The 15,022-nt window shown below is 38.2% G+C and overlaps 2 protein-coding genes across 8 annotated transcripts in view; one reads left to right on the top strand and one right to left on the bottom strand.

Moving 5' to 3' along the window:
* Positions 1-4,985, bottom strand: part of NDUFAF5 (NADH:ubiquinone oxidoreductase complex assembly factor 5) — a 79,692-nt gene extending 74,707 nt beyond the window's left edge. For 2 of the 6 annotated variants that reach the window (XM_058181791.1, XM_058181799.1), the window contains exons 1-2: positions 3,298-3,697; positions 338-378 (exon numbers count right to left, since the gene is read on the bottom strand). In XM_058181791.1, the coding sequence (XP_058037774.1) occupies positions 338-378; positions 3,298-3,543 (287 nt within the window). In that variant the 5' untranslated portion in view covers positions 3,544-3,697. Of the gene's footprint in view, positions 1-337; positions 379-3,297 lie in introns of all 6 variants that reach the window. The other 4 variants (XM_058181831.1, XM_058181807.1, XM_058181822.1 and 1 more) reach the window with 4 other exon arrangements.
* A 147-nt stretch (positions 4,986-5,132) lies between these two features.
* ESF1 (ESF1 nucleolar pre-rRNA processing protein homolog) overlaps positions 5,133-15,022 on the top strand; it is a 34,735-nt gene continuing 24,845 nt past the window's right edge. The window contains exons 1-5 of one of the 2 annotated variants that reach the window (XM_058181775.1): positions 5,133-5,241; positions 7,726-8,343; positions 9,474-9,874; positions 11,839-11,952; positions 12,773-12,873. In XM_058181775.1, coding sequence (XP_058037758.1) covers positions 7,761-8,343; positions 9,474-9,874; positions 11,839-11,952; positions 12,773-12,873 — 1,199 coding nt within the window. In that variant the 5' untranslated portion in view covers positions 5,133-5,241; positions 7,726-7,760. The remainder of the gene's footprint in view (positions 5,242-7,725; positions 8,344-9,473; positions 9,875-11,838; positions 11,953-12,772; positions 12,874-15,022) is intronic. The other variant, XM_058181785.1, reaches the window with a different exon arrangement.

Here is a 15,022-nt window from a genome sequence, read left to right as displayed (position 1 = left end):
CAAGATTATAGATAACACTAAAAAGTTCACAATTTTTTTTCTCCTGTTCCCATATCCACAAATAGATCTGTCTGTCATTTAAGGGATGGGGCTTTAAGGTAGGTGAGGGTTATCTGACCAGATTTCTGTTCAGAAAAAGACAAAGCTACCTAGTCACATCTGCTTCATAGATCAGAAAGCCCTTGTTCTCATTTTTCAATACTGACAAGATAAAATGTAAGGAAGTTCAAGTAACAAACCAAATAGAATAATTTTACATTACACATATAAATAAAATTTATATTATACAGACAAGGCACCTCATTTTGTAGAGAAAAAACACAAGGTAAAATCTTACTTGGCTATGTCAAAGACACGATCGGCCATCCTACCACCAACCTAGAATACAGAAAAAAAAATATCTATTAGAAGATAGACACTGGAGGCTTTCAAGAAAAGACTGGACAGCCGTTTGTCAGTATAGGGTCTCCTGCTTGAGCGGAGAGTGGGACTAGATGACCTCCAGGGTCCCTTCCAATTTTGTTATTCTATATTCTGTATTCTAGTTTTGCTATATTTTTGCAATCTTAATATTCGGTATAGGATTTGGGGAAAATGTTGAAACTATTACAGAATTCCCACTTTGGGCCAAGTCACAACATTAGTGCTACTAGACCTACACTGTAATAATCCAGATGACCACTAGAGCTAATATAGAGCTAATATAATATAGAGTCCAAAAAAGGTTTGCATCCTAGTTCTGATAATTCTAATAATGGAAATGGTTCATAGTACAGTGGTACCTTGGTACTCAATTGCTTTGAAATTCATCAAATTTGGTACTCAACGCGTTTTGAAACTAAAATTGTCTTCTAGTACTCTTCATTTGTTTGGTATTCAACACACAAGCTAGAATTTGTCGGTGTCGGCTACCTTTTGACTCACTACATTATTCCTTATGGGAAAAAACTGTTTAGTACTCATAGCTTTTGGTTCTCATCATGGCTCCCAGAACAAATTAACGATGTGTACTAAGGCAGAGGTCTCCAACCTTTCGGACCTCAGGGACCATTAAATTCATAATTTTAAATCCCACGGACCACTAATATGATCTGCCTAATGACTGGCTAGGTTGGTGTGGATAGGTGGTCATGTGACTGGGTAGGCGTGGCGAAGGCATGATATCACTCACGTTGAGGGGTGCCTCGCCGGCCTCTACTCGCCCCTCCCCTCACAGCCACTCCTCGCCTGCCGGCGTGGGCTTCTTAAGGCCCCAACAGGAAGCAGTTGTTGGAACTAACAGCCACCACGAGAAAGAGTTGGCAAAACAGCTGGCTCAGTTCAAATTGGAACTGACTGAGAAGGAGGCTCAGTAGAAGCACCTCACTGAGGACTACATGCACAAGCTTTCCAAGCAGAGGGAAGACCTGCAGGAGTGCAAGGCCAGGTACTGGCGCCTGGAAGCTCAGTGGGCTGAGATGGTCAGCCAGTTCCAGGCCATGATGCAGTCCCACTGGAACAAGGCCCTATGGCTCCTTGCCACCAGTGGCGCTTCCCTCCAGCCTTCGCCCAAATCCCTGCACCAGGAGGCTGAAGCAGACCCGAGTCAGAATTTCTGCCTCCCTCTGACCCAAACAAGAAGACCCTAAAGGGGGAGACTCTCTGCAGCAATACAAATGTTTATTGCACGTATCCGGCCCAGGCCCCATAGTTTGAGGACTCCTGATTTAGTGCAATATAATAAAAAATGCAAATAATTTTTCTGCAGACCACCAAAATTTTCTCACGGAGCACCAGTGGTCCATGGATCACCAGTTGGTGACCGCTGTACTATGGTACCACTGTACTTACCATGTTGCATGAATTCACACCAGCAGTTTTGTTAAACTGTAAATCATGAATTAAGTTTTAATGCAATGTGTGAATAATCGGACTACAATTTACTGAACAACATACCAAGGATGAACGAATTATGGCATCTAATCAAATTAATTGCAATTTATAAACATTTTTTCTATCAGTTTATTGATTTTAAGGTATTTTTTGATTTTTGGTGGCATTGTGTGTTTTTTAATGTCATCAATACTTTGAGTTAGTGTTGATTCATGGCAATTGCCTGTAGTTTTCTTGGCAAGGCTTTTCAGAAGTAGTTTGCCTTTACCTCTTTCCTGGGGCTGGATGTGAATGACTGGTCCAAGGTTAGCCAGCTGGCCTTGTGCCTAAGACAGCAATAGAAATAAAAGTCTCCAGGTTTCTAGCCAGGTGCCTTAACCAACTGTAAGTAATTTTCGTCTTACATCCACAATGGGGACCAGTTTCTCCGTTGCTATGCAAGGCCGTTGAGTTGCCTTGATTGTTAAATGAATCATAAATACATGGCAGCTGCCAAGCTCCTGAATTTTAATCACATGACTTTGGGAATGGTGATATGGTCATCTCATATATCACTTTTTTCAATGCCTTTGAAACTTTGAATGGTCACTAAACAAATGCTTGTAAGTCAAAGACTACCTATCTAGGACACTGGCTGCTTTCTCTCCTGCTCATTTTAAGGTTACACAAAACTAAAGAGTTGCTTTAGTAAATCAAAAGTGTTGACATCTCGTGTATGCCTCAATCACCAAAGGAAGGTCAAAATCAAAACAACCTTGAATCTAACCCCAGCAATTTACTTACTTAACTTTATGGGGCGATTAACCAACACAGAAAATTGGTATTCAAATGTTCAAAAATGTTCCAAACTAAATCGACAATGTCAGAATAGTTAAGACAAGTATATGCAGACCAAAAAAAAAAAAAATGGCTAAAGGACAATAAGAAATCAAAATAGGCTGAATGGTTTGCTCAGGCTGCACATATATCTCCAGCAATGTATCATTATATAAGATTTTCAAGATATGCAGGGACGATAAAGTCAAAGATAGTAAAAAAGAAGGGGAAAAGGGAATGAATAAAGCAGAAAACTGAAGGAACGAAACCATCATGTAAAAAGAAAACACAGATTATATGTTTATGTCATGTATGTTTGTCTTGTGTTGTGTCATTATAATAAAACCAATAACTTTTAAAAAAAGGTTTTCAAGACATGCCTTTCATTACAATATAATGTATTCTTTACTGCCCGAAAGGATCTTAAAAATATTGGATGGTTTTTTTTAAAAAAGGCACTGGATGTAATCTCGGGAATACAATACAATGCAATGAAGCCTAGATTGCTTGGGGCTTTTCTCTGACAACAGAACCGTAAAAGTATTTTCAATACTTTCCAAGCAAGAATAGGGAGCGCCCTGTCCTCTCCTCTCGCCCCTTCGCCTCTACCTCTTCCCGCAGGTATTCGCAGCGTTCCGCGTGAGGCTGCCCGGCTGCCCAATTCTTTTGCTTCCTCTTCATCTGCCGGTCGAAAGGGCTGAGCGCTCCAGGACCCGTAGCGGGACGAGACCCCACAGCTGCGGGTGCCGAAGGGGCGAAGCGGCGGCGGAACCACAGCCCGCCCGGTGTGCCTCTCGCCGCGGCTGACTGCAGACGGCAAAGGCACGATGCCCGCAGAAACGCCTTCGCTTCCATTGCTCCGCCGGCGCCAGCTTTGCGAAGACTGCTAGAGCTAGAAAAGAGAGAGCTACAAACGCCTGTCGGCTTCGCAATATCCGCCTGCGTCGAGCTCAGGTCACTTCTGCACGCTTAGCTTGGAGATAGAGGGAGCTGGCAAACCTATTTGAAATGAATGAGGGGAGAGGGTTGCTCATTCATGCTGCATATTTCAGTAGCGGAAACAGTCGTGTTTGTTTTTTAAATACATCTGAAAGGGAAATTTATTAACTTAGGGGGCTGGACTAGAAGACCTCTAAGGCCCCTTCCAGCTCATTCTATTGTATTCTAAAAGTAAAGATAGACCCAGCTTGAATTGCTTGAAAAGGACAGGTTGGGAAAAGCATAATAAACCCTCCCTCCTGAATGCACCCCACCAGCTTCTTTTTATGGCTTTAGGCTATTTCAGTCCATTGTGAGGATCCTTTGAAAAGTAGAGAGAGGCTAAAATCAATGCACTTGAGTAGAAGTTGGCGCAAGATTGCTATGTAGTGTACAAGCTTTCTTGACTCAGCAAGTGGATTAAAATTTGGAAAGGATGGGAAGCAATATGGGAGAAAAAAGTAGTAAGTGCCTGTATCAGTTACAGACAGGGTTTATCTGAAGTTTAGGGTTTAGATTCTAAATCATTACGTACAAAACCAACCCATTGGTATATTCAGCAAACCATAAACAAGGGTTTAGTATGAAGTGTGAAATCAATCCTGGCCTGCTTTTGCAGGACATCCAGAACCACCCAACTAACCTTCCCTCTGGCTTCTAGGAAGAATATTAATTTGCAATTTCTGCTGACTTGCAGCCTAGAGAAATAATACAAGTGTTATAACAGAATAACATTAAAAATGACTTAGAAGTTCTGTTTACATTATTTACACATTTAATGCATTGCAGCTGTTGAACAAAGCCAATTCCTAGGATTCAGCCAACAGCCCAAAATATAAACAGTTCTCATTGACTGTTTATACATGACATGCTGAGCTTCAAGTTACCCAATCACAATTTATAGGGGCATGCAAATTCAGTCTAAGAAAGCTAAATTGTGGTTGCCTAAGGCTTCTCTTTCAGCCTCATTGTAGTTAAAATATCGGAGCACTGCATCTCTGAGTTCCAATATGAATGCTGAAAGGCACTATAGTGTTGTTAAGTTGTATCTCTGTGTCCTCTCCCGTTGTTATACAGGGACAGGAACCAAATTACAATTGCATTTCTTTCTCTGCTCCAGTATTCAATGCATAGATAGATGACAGTGCTGGTCTATGCTGAAGGATAAATTACAACCGTGAACCAATGCTTCATGGATCTGTGTTATAAACATATACAGTAAACAGAAATATATAAAAAAAAACGACAGAGGGGTTGAGGAAGTTTATTAAAATCCAGATTTTTAAAACGACCCAAAATAGTAGGGACTGAAATTTCCTTTAACGTAGTTCTTTGAAATAATCAAAACACGTTCGGTCTGATGGCTTCCAGTGAGGCAGTACTTCCTCTTTTCTCTCTTTCCCCCCCGCGCTCCCACCTCCGGCGCCTTTACGAAGTTAAGGTAATTTTGTCTCTTTCCAGTCGCCGTAGGAAATGACGTAAATTCTCTGCGCACGGAAGTCGTTTCGATCCGCGCGATCAACCCGGGGTCTGTACTGGCGGGTGGAAATATTGGTAGGTTAACGCGATTGACACGTAAGTGTGATTTTTACTGGGGAGCATTACGGGGTTGTGAGATTCACGCGAGGGTGTTTTCTTTCCTTTTCTGTTGTCTGGTGGCTCAGGTATAGATAATGGGACCTTGATTTTCATTTCTCTTCGCGTTGCACGTTGTTGATGCTAAATCTTCGTTAAGTGAACAGTGGGTTCAACTCCGATTCCCGCAACATGATACATTAAAATGTAGTTGTTTGATGCTAACTAAGGTGGAACAGCTGCAGCGTTGTTAGATTCTCCATTACTCCATACACTAGTACCTGTATTTCCATGCATGGTTTATTGGTTAGGATCCATAAAGGCCGTCTTCAAATCTCAGTCCTCAGATGTATTGCTTGGTTTTTGGGCAGTGTTTAAGTCCTGTCCCTCCCACTATATCGGTGGAAGGTAATACGAGGAAGGATCATAAGTATAGCTTAATGATAAGCTTTGATCTTCTAATTAAAGGATATAAGTGTTAACATATACATTGATAAATGCATAGCACGTTTATTCAAGTCTGTTAGGTTTCATATGCATATAAATGGGACCAAAGCAACTTGAAATCTTTGTCAGTGTTATTTCAATTTATCTGCCTCAGTGCAGGTGGGTGTAGCATACTACCTAATGTTATCCTTAATTGGTCTAAAAATGTTGGATGGTACTTAAGGGTGACATACTGTTCCTCATAGGGCCTAGATGCTGAATTTATTGCATTCCTAATTTAAAGCATTAGAGATATTAGCCTTGTGAGGATGTTTATGTTTGGCTGCATTTATTAACTGAATGTTTTAAATCTATTGCATATTTTTAACATAATGTCACACTAATTTGAACTGTTTAGAAGAGGGCTGTCAAACTCACATGGTCACAGCGGTGTCATGTGACGTATTGGGACTCCCCCCCTTCACTAAACCAGGTGTGGGCGTGGCAAGCGTGTGATGCATATGACCCGTGGGCCGGGAGTTTGACAGCCCTGGTTTAGAATAGATATTCAATGGCTATAGTAGCCACACACATCTCAAGAAAAATATTTTAATTATTCTGCTGGTGGGCAATACTGTGGTTCTCCAGAATTGGGGCGGTAGCATCTATCCAAACTGTAAAAGGATAGTGCTGGGCCAGCAGGCAATGCAATAGTTCCATGCATTATGAATTTCAAAATATTTTTCCCAGGCAATAATATTCCATCTTTGAGATGGCATGACTAGACCAGCAGAAGAAGAAGCTGTAACCACTCACAGTTCTTGCATCTTAATTTGCTGTATGGCTTAAAACATGAAAATTAGTGAATCTTACTGAAAGAAGCATTTCACATTAATATAGCAGCCATTATGGATACTTCAGTTTTCTAATTTTACTTTTTAAGGAGACTTTTTTAAAACTTTGGTTTCTATTCCATCTGTCCCATTTCCTGGGGGAAGTAGATCAGCTATATCCATATACCTTGTGATGATGTCTAAATTAAACTACAATTTTACCGAAGATTGTATTTTCCTATTTATGATATGCTTCTGAAAATTTTTATTATCAAAATGTTTTTAGTCTTTATGGAATGCACCTTTTTAATTTTTTATAACTTTATTAAGTTTCAACAAAAAATAAAATATAAGGAAGCAGAAAAAAGGAATTAGGCAAAGAAAAGATGAAAATAGCAAAATTAGGAGTGCAGAAAAGAAGAAAGGAAGAAATAGAAAAAGAGTAACTTCCACATTTTTTCAGTAGAGATAAAATATAAAATACATTAACCTCTTACTCTGAAATTAATAATGCACAATATTTTTATAATCATAAACAATTCTAATACTCAAATTCCAAAATTAAAGTTCCATTATTTCAATTTCAAGCAAAACATCCAAAATATTTCCAAACAAAAACAAAGCAAAACCAAGTCTTCTTTTTAAACCAAAAATGTTAATTTTGCCATCCCAGCAATTTCATCAATCTCATCCATTCTTCCATTGTAGGAATTCTTCCACAATAGAAGTCTCACTGCTATTGTCATATATAGAAACAAAATCCCGTACTTTCTTTCTGTCTATTTATTCATTAAATATTAAAGGAAAATCTCTGGTTTTAATTGTACATTTATTTTAAAACTTCTCTAAACTAAAGTACATAACTGATCGTAATATTTCTTAGCTTTGTTACATGTTCACCAAAGATGATAAATATTGCCTTTCTGTTGATTGCATTTTTAACATATATTTGACGCTCCCTTATACATCTTTGATAGTTTATCAGATATCAATGATACTTCATATAAAAAGATTAATAGGATTTGTATACTAATGGTGAGCATGTTATTGCTAAAGATGTATAAACTTTTATTGAAAATGAATATGGAACATGACTATATGATTAAATGGGCTAAAAATTTTGGATACAATATAATGCCTGATCAATGGAAGAATATGTGGAGTAAATTTATACTGAATTAATAGTGTTTCTTATTTTACGATATAATTTTTTCTTTATTTTCAGATTCAGGTTTGTTGCATTTTTAAAAAAAAGCAAGAATGGCATCTAAGAAGGAACTCACGAGTGATAAGCGGTTTTCTCGCATCACAAAAGACCCTCGGTTTTGGGAAATGCCGGAAAAGGACCGCAAGATCAAAATCGATTCAAGATTTCGGGCTATGTTTCATGACAAAAAATTCAAGTTGAAATATACTGTGGATAAGCGAGGTCGACCAATTAATCGTACCTCTACGGAGGACCTGAAACGTTTTTATGAACTTTCTGATTCAGATTCTGATATTTCAGAGACTGATAGTAAGCAGACTGAAAAGAAAACAAATCAGAAAAAGGTCAAATCTAAAGGAGGAAAAAGCTCCACAAAGTCTTCAGTTGGTAGGCAAACAAGCAAGCAGGCAGATGAGATTTCATTTATCTCACAGTCAGATATTTTAAAAAGTGATGATCAAAAAGGCAAATCGTTTAAACCAGAAAAGGATATAAAAGGGAAAAAAGCAACTGAATTTCCACAGGACCTTACAGTAGCACCCCCAAAGCAGAACAATTGTGATGAAATTTCTGAAGATTTTTTATGTAAAAAATCTTCAAAGAAGACTGTAAAAGTAAAAGCAATGGGAAATTACAGTAAGTAAAATAATTCAGGCCATTTAAAAAGTGAATAAGGTTGGTTGAATGTAATAATTAATAATTGTCATTTGCATCAGGCTTATTGCTCCTTGGATGGGGGAGCTGCCAGAATTTCCCTGTGATTTATAGCTAATGATTTTGAAACCATTCAAGACACACAATGTGTTTCCTTTAAATCTTTAAACTATCTGACAACCTTCATGTTGTTATGGAACCATAGTATTCCATTAATCATAGTTTAAGAAAACAGTGCTCTGATCAATACCCACATGATTTACATAATATTGGTGACTTCTCAGATTTGTAACATGCCTGGTTCCAGTGAAGAGAATAGCCACAAAGCTGTAGAATTTATCCAGATACTGATCATTAACTGTCCCCCCAAAAATTGCCGGGTAAATAGATCTGCAGTAGTACCCTCAACATTTGGAATGAGGCATTAAATATAGTGATTTTAATGATGTTATTAAAATATTGATTCTCATCCTGCTTTATTGTAATTCTGGTGTTTATTTTATTGCCATACTTTATTTCTGGTGGAATATTTTGGCTTAAAGCAGAGATCTCATTCATACTGAATATATGGATTGATTATGTGTCATCGTATCATATTTTACTCCTAGCAACTCATATATTTTTCCATGACTATCCATCCATCCATCCATTTAAATAGATAAATAAAGCAGATCTCCTAATATAAATTTGTATAGCTCTTTACATATACACAATTTTAGAAATGCATAGTAGCCAATATATCAGCACCTTAATTTATTGCAATTCATGTGATTATTTAGATTAAAAAAATAGGATTTAGGGAAAACAGGAAAAACAGCTAATTCTTATTTTTATGGCACTTTTTGCTTTTTGAAGTGACACTGTTATGGAAATTTCTTTTAACTGCTCAGGGAAAATGGGTAATTGTCTATGACAGTTATTATAAACATGCTATTTATAAGCTGTTATTGGGCAAAAAGTCATGTTCAGTTTGTGAAAGCACTCTCTCCCCACCCCCTTACAAAAACACTAGACTGTAGTGTGGGAAATAAGAAAAATATTGTCATGAATTCTTTTGCAAAAGAATTACTGTGCAAGTACATGAAATGCCTTCTTGGCTTTCTTTAATTTAGGAAATGATTTCTCTGCCAGCCACGTTAAGGAAGCATATCTGAAAAATAAAAGTTGTGAAGTTGAAGAGAGTTCTAATCTGCAAGAATCAAAAAGCAGTGAGGAAAGTGAAGAGGAAGATAAATTAGAAGTTAATAGTGATCTGCAAGAGGAAAGTGATTTGGGAGATGAAGGCGCAATAAGAGAGGAAAGCACTTCAGAAGATGATGAAGATTCAACGAATGAAAGTCAAACAGAGAATGATGAGAGCGACAGTGGGCCAGATTTGGCTAGGGGGAAAGGTAATCTTGAAACCAGCTCTGAGGATGAAGAGGAAGATGATTTCTTGGAGATATTTCCTAAAGATCCAGAAGTTATACATGAATGGGGAGAATTGGGGAAAGATGCCCCACAAGCAGATCAGGTAAACTTAATGATACAATAAGCAAACTGTGATCCTTTAGGATGTTGGGTTGAATCAATTATGAGTAGTCAATGAACAGGGAAGATGGATTATTCCACCAACATGTGGAGGACTACTGGTTACTTGCCCTATTTAATGGATCTTAAGGACCAACTATTTTAATGTACTATTTCATTGCTATTTGCAATATCCAAGATAACTTCTTTTTTTCTTCCATTCAATCATATCCACTTCTCGGAGACTGCCTGGACAAATCCCTGCAGTTTTCTTGGCAAGGTTTTTCAGAAGTGGTTTGCCCTTGTTTGCTTTCTTTCTTTTTAAGGCTTAGGAAGATATTATGCACTATTTCTCTTCCACCTTAAAGATTCCACGTGATTGGTGTGTACAGTAACAGTCCAAATAAAACTTACTCGAAGAACGTCATATGCTAGATGAGTTTGTACATTAGCTTCCTATCTTACAGTCCTGTCTCTCAGCCTGCATGATATTTACAGTTGGTACAACCTTCCACTTCTAGGTATCACTGCATCTGCTTACCCAAACTAAGTTGGTGTGTCTATCAAACAATTTCCTCTTTGGATATATTAATGAAGCTGTTCACACATGATGGAAACATTTTCTCAGTCTGTAAATTGGGTAGAGGGAAAAGGAATCTTCCATTATTGCCCCAAGACATTTAGATAGAGCATAAATACCATGCAGTATCTCAAATCTGTACAGCTATTTTATTCAGTCGCTTATTAGGGATAGTATACATAAACTTATCTTTATACATTCTCTGTGCCTTTGTCTCTCTGCTTTTGTGCATTTATTTGGTGCCATTTCTTTGTGCCAGTCTCCTCTCTGGACTTTGTGGGATTTATGTTTGCTGCCTCTGTGTTTGAGTGTGGTTTTCTTTCTGACTCTGCTATCTCCCTTGCTGTGTCTGTCCTCTATATGTCTCTCCTGTTTGTCCATTTCTCCTTGTGACAGTTTCTATCTGAAAGAGACTAAGGGGGATGGGGGGAGAGATGCTTTCCCTGTTGGTGTTACTGATTGTACTTCTACTAGGGTCATTTTGTAATCACCATTGCTTACAAAATAGTTGCACTCACAAAAATTTGTGAGTGCAACTATTAAAAAATACCAGATGTATTAAAGCTTTAAAAAATACCAGATGTAAACATCGGATTCAGAAGGTTGCCTGTCCTTGTCCTACAAGTCTGTGAAACAAAAACAAAAAAACCCAATGATTTCTCTTAGTTCATTGACACAGGGAAAAATAGCATCACCAGAAAGGATTGTCTTATGTATTTAAATATATTACTCTTATCTGTGTTATCAGCTACTGTTGTTTTAAGGCAGGGGTGTCAAATTGGATTTCTTCGAGGGCCAGATCAGCATTGTAGTTCTCCAAAGGCCACCCCGGGAGGGACGGGGGGGGGGAAGGGATGGATGCCTCCTGCAGCACCCTGCCAGCCGAAATGGGGCACAGCTGGGTGCATGTGGCCCCCTGTACCACGTTTTCAGCCTGGATGGCCTCCTGCAGCCCTCTGCCAGCCAAAATGGGGCCTGGGGGGGGCACATGCTACTCCTCCCCCCACACCCCATTTTGGCTGCCAGAGGCACCACATGCCAGTCCTTTGCTATTTCCAGGCTGGGCCCGCAGGCCAGATTTAAGCACCCTGCAGGCTAGATTCAGCCTGCGGACCTTGAGTTTGACACCCCTCTTTTAAGGAGCGACTTCAATTGACTTGGATGTGATTTATAGTTCTTCAATTATGGGCTTGATTGAGAGAATAGAGTTAAGTTCTGATTTGAAGACGTCCTGTTCAAGGCAAGACGTTTTGTAGCTTTCGAATTGAACTGTGTTTCCCCCTGCTAGATACAAACCTACATTCACAGCTGAATTTTGAATGATAGGCCCAACCATAATGTTTCTGTGCTTCCTATTATCCTATTACAAATTACCTTTTTTTATGCAGGTCACACACAGACTGGCAGTTTGTAACATGGATTGGGATCGCTTGAAAGCGAAGGACGTACTGGCTTTGCTTAATTCATTTACACCCAAAGGTGGTGTTATTTTTTCTGTAAAGGTAAGCACTTGCAATAAACACCTACTCAGATCAGGAACAGCCAGGGACATAAATACCTTGTTGTCATTTTGGTAAGAGACTGGGAGGAGTTTTGAAAACAGCATTTTCTTCTTTCCCTTTGACTGGAGCACAAGTCAAGACTGCAGCCGCAGCATCCAGATCAGAGAGGGAAAAAAATTGATTAATTGATTGATTATGTGCCATCTAGTTAGCATCAACTCTTAGCAACCACATACTGCATGTAGATTTTCTCCGTTATTGCCTGTTCCTACCCTGTACTTTTAGATCACTATAACTCAGTCTATCTATCTTGCTGCTGGTAGTCTTCTCTTTTCCTGCACCTCTCCCAGCACTAGAGTCTTCTCCAGAGAACTGGGTCTTCATAATGTGTTCAGAATAGAAAAAGTACAAAAATGAAAAATATCCAGAGTGGACATTTATCCTTAAGTATGCTTTGCTGTATTTTTTGTGTGTTTATGTACCCGTATTCATTCAGATTCAGATTATGTATTTTCATTTTTTTTAGTGGTGGCATAAGTATAGATTAGAGTCTAATTAGCTGTTCTGGGAAGATATTCATACTCTTCTACCGAATCACTTGAAGTCATTCTATTTTTAGATACATGCATTAGTGTGTATATAAGATAAAAATGGAGACTTCCTTTTTTGTTTAGTATTTCATAGCTTTAGTGATAGCCTGGGTTGTTTTTTTTTTTAAAAAATTCAATATGAACTTCTTTTTATAATCCTGCTGGTTTAATAGCAAAGAAAACGTAAGAAGCTACTACATGGTGTCTATCTTTGTTTTGTTACTCTTTAGATTTACCCTTCAGAGTTTGGAAAACAGAGAATGAAGGAGGAAAAACTAAAAGGCCCTGCAGAACTATTAAGCCTTCCTCAAAATGTCACAGAAAAAGACAGGTATTTCATGTTAAATTTTGGATGATTCCTTGCATACCCTTTTCTATGCATTAAGTGCATTTAATTTCTTCTGTTAAGTTCTTGGGTTCCTTTTACATAGTCCGTAAGAATTTGATCCAGAGTTGTTTTAATCTTCCTCCCTCCCTCCCCTGTTCCTAAATAGACTTTGGAAAATTCTGGGCAAAACTGATTAGCACTCAAGGCAGTGCTTATATTTGTGACTCCTGAGCAAATGTCGTAATAATGGAATAAGAAGAAAGCTTACCTTTCTGCTAAAGAATGGAAGGCATAGAATAGCAATAATCAATTGAAATAATATGCCTATTAAAATGATACACTTTAGAAACCATATTCTAAGTGCTTTTATTTACTGTGCTGCATACTTTATATTGTTCAAATTTAAATTTTTGTTTTGTGTATGCCTGTGTGTATATACTGTTAGTTTTGCCATTGCTGCATATTCTTCAAATTTAAATTCCCAATCAGATATTGTTGGTACTGTGTCTTTTTTCTAAAGTATCCAAAATTTGTCCTTGTAGCCACAGGCATGTATCTTAATAAATTATGATATATATATATATATTTGTTTTCTTAATGTATCCTTGAAGCTGCAGTTACAAGCTGAATGCTTCTCATTTCTGAAATAACACTGGAATTTTGCATAATGTGTTTCACCACTAGGTGGAATCTTTCTCCAATATATAGAGGCTTTCTAATTTATTGGTACATGTGACTACTCAGTAATAAAATCAAGTTTGGTTATTTTATTTGTTCATTGCTACTATTAGTACACATCCTGTTTTCTAAGTTTAGAATGCAGTATTGCAGGCTAATTCTGCTGATTCCAGACTGCCAGCATTTCAGCAGTTTGATCTTGACCGGCTCATCCGTAAAATGTGGATCCACATTCTTGGGGGCAATATGCTGATTCTGCAAACCACTTAAAGAGGGGCTGTAAAGCGCTATAAAGTGGTATATAAATCTTAAGTGCAATTGCTGTCAGATGATATCAGTGGTAGCCACTTTTCCAGAGGACTTTGTATTTTTAGGTTGTAAATTGTAGCATAATGAACAAAACTGTAGCATATTAATATTTATTTCATTATATATTCATTAAGAAAATTTTAATAGCCACACAACCCACAGTGACTCTAGGCAGCTTACAGAAATAAAAGCCCATTGCAAAACCCAATAAACCCCCCACCCCTCTGGTGACGACAATCAAACCAACCACTTGATGAGTCCCATATCACCCAGGAGTCCCCAGGTCCATTGGTAAAACCATGTCTCCAGGACCTTTCAAAAGAGTATCAATCTTCTTTCATTCTACTACAGAGAAGACCCTTGTTATTAGTACCACTAGATGGACCTTCTTAGGAGAGGGGACTCGTAACATCCCCTGCTTTCTAGCTCTGGTGGGACAGGTAGATTTAACTGGGAAAAGAGGGTCTTTCAAATAATCTGACTCTAGGCCATTGCATGGCTTTAAAGGCAACAACCAGCACCTTGAATTGGACCCCGAGCAAATCAGTGCAGATCCTGCAAGCGAGGTGACACCTGTGCAAATTTAGACTTGCACAAAAGCATGCAGGCCACTGCATTTTGAACTAACTGCATTAATATGTATTTGGATTTCATCAGGAAAAGTTTTTGGTGGTTCAATATTGTGATATTTAAGTATCTCAGAACAGAGAATTGCCTAACCCTGCCAAAGCAGCAGCAAAAGTTTTCTTTCGAAGAGCAGTAAATAAAAATAAATTTGTTTCTGACTGGTTTTTTTTTTCAGTGGAGGGCAAGTACAGTAAAACACATGCCACAACTTGCCTATATTTTTAAAAAATCTTTTTTAGCCACGTTGCTAGATTCTTGGCTGATAATTGTACCATTCTTGTACTGGTGTGCTGTGCATTGGCGTTATATTATAATGTAAAAACTATTTATAAATAAATGTGGAAAAGAAGGATCCATGGCTAAGATTCAAAGAGGGTTGTTAATAGTTCAGAGTGTTTTCGTGTCACACTGAATTTGTATGTCTGAGGCAGCAGCTACTTTTGAAAATGAGGGACTTTTTAAAAGGTATGGCTTAGGGAATGCTATTCAAAAGATGAATATGAGAGGGAAATCCTTTGGGTGATTGTAAGTTGCAGAT

Source organism: Ahaetulla prasina, chromosome 1 (assembly GCF_028640845.1).
Source record: "Ahaetulla prasina isolate Xishuangbanna chromosome 1, ASM2864084v1, whole genome shotgun sequence".
Taxonomy (NCBI): domain Eukaryota; kingdom Metazoa; phylum Chordata; class Lepidosauria; order Squamata; family Colubridae; genus Ahaetulla; species Ahaetulla prasina.
Note: the sequence above shows the minus strand (reverse complement) of the source record. Positions and strands in the feature narration are given on the sequence as shown.